Source organism: Mycteria americana, chromosome 12, assembly GCF_035582795.1.
Source record: "Mycteria americana isolate JAX WOST 10 ecotype Jacksonville Zoo and Gardens chromosome 12, USCA_MyAme_1.0, whole genome shotgun sequence".
Lineage (NCBI taxonomy): Eukaryota > Metazoa > Chordata > Aves > Ciconiiformes > Ciconiidae > Mycteria > Mycteria americana.
Window position 1 is genome coordinate 20135637 of NC_134376.1, and position 6000 is coordinate 20141636.

The 6000-nt window shown below is 40.6% G+C and overlaps 1 protein-coding gene across 3 annotated transcripts in view; it reads left to right on the forward strand.

Annotated features, from left to right (window-relative positions):
* Nucleotides 1–4790, forward strand: part of ROGDI (rogdi atypical leucine zipper) — a 78017-nt gene extending 73227 nt beyond the window's left edge. Inside the window, exons 10-11 of one of the 3 annotated variants that reach the window (XM_075515203.1) lie at nt 1626–1694; nt 3504–4789. In XM_075515203.1, coding sequence (XP_075371318.1) covers nt 1626–1686 — 61 coding nt within the window. In that variant the 3' untranslated portion in view covers nt 1687–1694; nt 3504–4789. Of the gene's footprint in view, nt 1–1625; nt 1695–3503 lie in introns of those variants that run through there. The other 2 variants (XR_012777628.1, XM_075515204.1) reach the window with 2 other exon arrangements.
* Nucleotides 4791–6000: the final 1210 nt, after the last annotated feature.

The window sequence follows — 6000 nt, forward strand, 5'->3', positions numbered from 1 at the left end:
GCAAATTCACTCGTGCAAGACTTTGCAATAAAATTCACAGGAAATGTTCTCCAGCTGATGTCTTTTACTGGCTTTAAAAGGCTGGCTGCAGCACATGGCTTCATCCTGCTTAATTCCACTGATTTTCTCAAAAGAACTTTCCAATTTAACTTGTAACTTTAAAAAAAGATGGCATATATGCAAACATCTTAATGATTACAGATATTAACTCTATTGTATCTTTTAGAGGGGTATTTGTATTCAGGTATTTTATGGCACCTGAATCAGTAAATTTTTTTCTTAATTTTTTCTTATGTTTTTTTCTTAATTGAATGTCCTAAGAAATACATCAAGGCCCATCCTAGCCAAGCTAAAACCACACAGTACACAGTTAGCTTAACATTTACAGAAGGAAGCATGTCGTATGTAGTCAAACCTCTGTAAGTACACGGAATGACGAACTGGGTATCTTCTCATCTCGTTGTGCTCCTCCACGATAGCACCAGGTCCAATCCCAGTCTTCTCAAACACACCCTGACTATACATTTAGGATAACTGATTCTGTAAGCAGCACCAGACTCCCCCAGATGGGCAAGAAGAGTATAGGTGTGGAAAATCAATTCATAGAGGCACATTAAACACATGGGAGAAGAAATTCTTAAAAGCAATCTTGATGAACTCCAAATTTGCAATACATGGAGAAAGGAGAACTTACATTCTTAAGGGTAATTTATAGGCTTTATAAGTCACCACCTAACGATGCTGCTACATACCCTTGTAGCTGTTGTGATAAGCTTCCTCTGACCTGCAAGTTTATTTTTCAAAGGATTCCTGCCTCTAGAGCACTTGTCATTTTTTACTGCTGCAGCCCCTTCCATAGGCAGTGTGTAGTGTCATTTCAGAATGTCTTTTATTTGTTGTTTTTCTAGATGTAAATTAAAAGGCCATTTGGAAAAAAACGTCTGCAGTGGTCCTTTGGTATGGAAGGCCAGGCAATGTTCACAAGCCCAGTGTCTTTTGTGCATACTACAGCTGGCTGAACTGGCCAGCATCTCGTCCAATCGCTGGGTATTCCCCTCATGATTTTCTTAACACAGTGCTGTCATGAACGTAAACATCTGCTGATGGGAATCCCTTATAAGACAGGGTGCTTAGCCATTCAATGACAACTCTTACTGGTTCCTTGCTTCCTCCCATCCTCCCCCACCATATTTCAGCCATTATACCTCAGCAAACTGAAACAATGCAGACTCTTCAGTTTGTTTTACAGCTCCCGAGACTCCAGGATGTAATGAGCTTGAAGAGTTCTGTCAGGAAAACAATTATGTTTGTATTACCTAACTCTTCAGTTTCAATATCAAACTTCAACATGCTACATTTCTGATCCATCATACAGAAAGACCCCTGGTACCTAAGAACATGCAGAGGAGTCCCAGCACACCTCTACAATGCACAGTATCTGCCTTCCCAGGAGACGTGTAAATGGATGATCTGTGAAAGAGTGATCTTGAGTAATTTTTCACAAGGAAAATCTTTCCTCGGATCAATAGAACAGGCAAAGACTTTTTTGAAGGGCTTTTATTTGCCCACTGATATGTCAAAAGAGGGTTAGCAACAAAAACTCAACACTATCTTGTATTTCACAGTTCAGTGAAAGACCTGAGACTGCAGAATCGTGGTGCTGATAGAGCACAAATTGCTACTTAGCATGGAAGGTAAGCGTGGACAGGGACACACCATGTGCAGGTACTTTAAGAAGAGATACCGGATCCATCCCAGACACCAAGGGAACTGCATTTTATACTGTTTAACTTGTGTCAGTTATTTTTGTTGCAAATGACACCTCTGATTAATGTTAGACCTAGGTACAGGACCAATTGTTTTGCCATTGACACACGGACCTACCATGCACTGTTTAGGTGCAGCCTCACTACAGTCTGCTTAACATCCTTGAAAAAGAAGACCAGCTAATATGCATTTCTAATTACTGGTCATCAGTGAGCTACTTCTAAACTGCATGTTTTAGTGGTGCACATGAGCTTGTTTACTGGCACCCACTGAAGTTCTTCTTCGATGGGTATGGAAAAGCCAGCAGTCACAAGCCCTTAGCAAGAGCGTATCTTGCAGCACACAGCACAGTTCCTGCCTACCACCACATGGCTCTGGTACTTTCCTTCTTGGGCACTAAAAATGAACGGAAACAATTCTGTGAGCTGGTATTTGTCTTACTCTTTAAAGGACTTAGTAGTGAAATTCAAGAAGCAGACCATCATCAAGAGGAACTAGATAAAGTATTACATTGCTCCACTGACAGTATAACTGACAGTTTAAGTATGCAAAAGCATCTTAGAAATACTGGAAGAGGGATGGAGAATTATTACCATAGAAGTATCATAAGTGACACCGGAATTAACCAATTTTAAGAAGCTGCGAAGTATTGCTTTTCATTGCTGGCAAACCAGGCGTTCCATCTTCCTAACAAGAAAAGCCAGCAGGCTGTTTTAAGAGCCTCATCACAGGTTAGGTACTTCACTCTGGCCATTACCTTTAATCAGAAATAAAGGATCAGTGCTTTAATTTCTTTCTAATGCATTTTGAAAGCCTCAGATCTTAAGTGGGAACTCAAGGTCTTGTGGGTTGATGTTCAAACAAACAAATCACATTTTCTGTGTTCTAGGATTGCAATGTATCTGTTCTGTAAGTGATGATGTTTAGGGAGGAGTATGAAGGTGCACACAGCAATGAGTATTAAAGACACAGGAGTCAGATTCATGGCTGGTGTGAAAACAAGTAATAAAAAGAAGCCCCTGCTATGACAAAATTTCTTTCCATATGCACTTATGCAAACACCATCCAGCATCCTGTACAATCAATATTTACACAGCTAAATATTCATATGTCACTTGATTATGACAATTTCAAAAATTGGAAGGATATAAACAAGCAAGTGATGCTTGCAGAGGGCCAGGATTCTTTGCAACCTCATTCTTTTCTTGTGACTTACGCCATTGAAATCCATTAAAACTTCGATGAAATAGTGTATACTTTCAAACAAACAACAAACAAACCAAACACCACAGTTGCACTTCTAGCAGTTACTGGAAACATGTTGATAAAAATGCTGTACATTGCAAAACTAAAGCATAGATGCATAGAGCTATTTGGTGGTTACAGAATAGAAGACAATTTTGGAAATTCCAGAACTACAGTTATGTTTGATGGAGTCAACAACTAAAACAGCCACAACAGATAAAGGACATAATGTAACATCCAAATATACATGTTAAAACTTCAGTTACTAAGAGTCTAGTTAAAAACTAAGTGCAGGAACGACACATCTCTCAATTGCGGCTTAAACCACAGCTCCATTATTGCACTAGGGTTTCCACTGTGTTCCTAAACACACTCTCCTGCACTTCAAGTTTGACCTATCTAGCTGATAAATGATCCAGTACCATAAACCCAAAAAGAAGGAACAAATGAAAGCATGAATTTTAGCTAAAGATTTTTGATGTCTCTTTCAGCTGAACATCAGATGCTTCTTAAAAGGAAACACTGGGGAAGACAACCCTTTTCAAAGAAACTCACCTCTGCAAACTGAAACAATGATGACTTCTGACAAGCTTCTGTAGAATTAGTCGCATCAGACTGGCAAGCGTGCGAGGAAACCTGAAACAAGGAGTGTGGAGAGTAAGACCTCAGGGGTGTTTCTTCCAAGCTAAGAACAACAGCGAGCAAAACAAAATACCAGGCAGCAGTAACATGGAGCAGTGTTAAAGAGAAGATGGACAATCTAATGCTTCACAGTCCTGGATGGGTTAAATCAAATTAAAAGGTGAAAACTTGGTTAGCACCTATTTTAATGTATTTCACCACCACCTGAGAAGAGAGCACAAAAATACCAGGATTTTTTTTTTTTTATTCCAAACTTTGCAAAGGAGTTTTATGCAACCAAATACTAAACTGATGATTTTGGGCTACAGACACAAGTATCTTCTATTAGTGATGCTATCAACGCTGCTATATGTGTAATTTATACTACCATTCTGAATAAGAAAATTACTTAGAAGCTAAAAAAAAAGGTTTTTGAAGACACCGAGGGTTGCTAAGTGACAGAAATACTTATTAGAAAAATAATCCCCAATCACTGAACAGCATGACAATAAGTAGTTAAGGGTACCACAAGCCTAAAATTGCTCAAATAATGTACCTAAAATCCATTTAGGGGTGTTTATGAGAAGCAGTGCAAGAAAGAGTCATAACTGCTGAAATCAAAATACAAAGAAATTACTGTTCAAAACCAACAGCCTTACACAGAGCTTAGCTGTACTATTCTTAGCCAGAAATGTGTTAATCAACCCTCATCCTGTAAAGGAATTGTATTGAATATGATACGTTCATTAAATGTTACATTTGAGTATAAAAGATTTACCTGTGTAACTCCTAGAAGCCTGAGGTGCTGTTAGTATAAAATAAGGTACGTAACATGGCTTATAGGAAACTGAAGAAAGGAAGGAGACTGTGGGATTTTAGGAAAAGTAACAGGATGGAATTTTTTTTCCCTAACAATTTTTAATTCTTCATGAAATTTCAGTTTCTTGAAAACATCTCAATGCAAATGTATTTTTTGCCTTATTTATTACCAAAACAAGTATGTCAATAGCATTTATTAGTGAATGCACACATGTGATTTAGCTAGCAACTGCACCTGTTGCCCATAAGCACAAAGCACCACAGAATAACCAGGCCTCCAGCACACGCAGCTTGTACTGCTGCTCCTGCTGCTGTTTGTCCGAGATGCTTAAGCAGTGCAATAGCACCAGTGGTATTTTGTTTCAGGAATCTGCTACCCATACTCCCCTGAAAACACTAGATCCAAGTGTAGAAACCCACAGGCCAAGAACTATACCACATTACTATTTGCTTATGTACACAGTCAAACTTCTTTCTTCCCTGCCATAAAATCAAGCAGTAAAAGAGCCTCCTATGATCTGTGCTTCCATTATATTTATTAAACACCAAGCAGGAGGTTTTGTCAGCATACTGTGGGAGTACATCAACTCAAAGGGTTACAAATAACATATTTTTAAGGCCTGTCTTTTGCTTTTTCAATGGTTTGTGTCACTGTTTTCACTGATGTAGTGTGTATTACGGCTTTTCTCATGTTTCTGTATTGGTTAAGATGTCTATGCCTCAGTAGCAGTGTGGATCGTACCACAGATGCATACTGATCTTGCTGCTGTTGAGTGACCCACCTCTGGAGGTCTGAGTCTCTGCACTGCCGTGAAATACACAAGGATGCTGCTTGCATGTCTGAGCGCTCATTTGATTATTTCAGGCCACTTCACTGGTAGGATTCTCCCAGGAATAGCCAAACTGGGGATTTAGTTCCCAATATAACTTAAATTTTCCGCAGTTCAACCAGCTGCCTTACGTACCTTAGTTTGTGGTGTCAATTGAAGCAGTTTGTCCACAAGCTCGAAGTTTGCAAGCCTACTCGATATGCCATACCAAAGGGCACTATTTTGTTTAGGAGAAGCGACGTGAATGAGGAAGCCGTGTGAAACCTCTCTGCTTCCCGAGGCCGGCGCTGCAGGGCCACACATGTCTGAACTCTGCCCACATGCTGTAAGAGAGACCGTGGCTTTGCAGCTTCCTTTTCCTATCTAGGACCACATCCACATGAACGTGTCAACACACACCCAAGCTGGCACGGCACAAACCACCTCTGGTTTGGGAGCCATTGACCTCTGCCACCCCAGGAGCACTGTGCTGGATTGGAGAAGCCCTCCTGAGAGGGGCTATTAGGGCTCAGCCTCTGCAACACCAGTGCTGTAAGGCACTCACTCCCCGGGTGGGCGCAGAGGGAGGACGAGCCTTTTCCTTGCCTTTGAGGCCACGTGCTGGGGCATGTTCACCTTGTGGTACAGGAACCACAAGCCATGGAAGGTGTGAAGCCCAGTTTCTCACAGCTTTGTGTGTAAAGGACAGGTTTTGGTGCCCAGGAAGTAACTCAGAGGT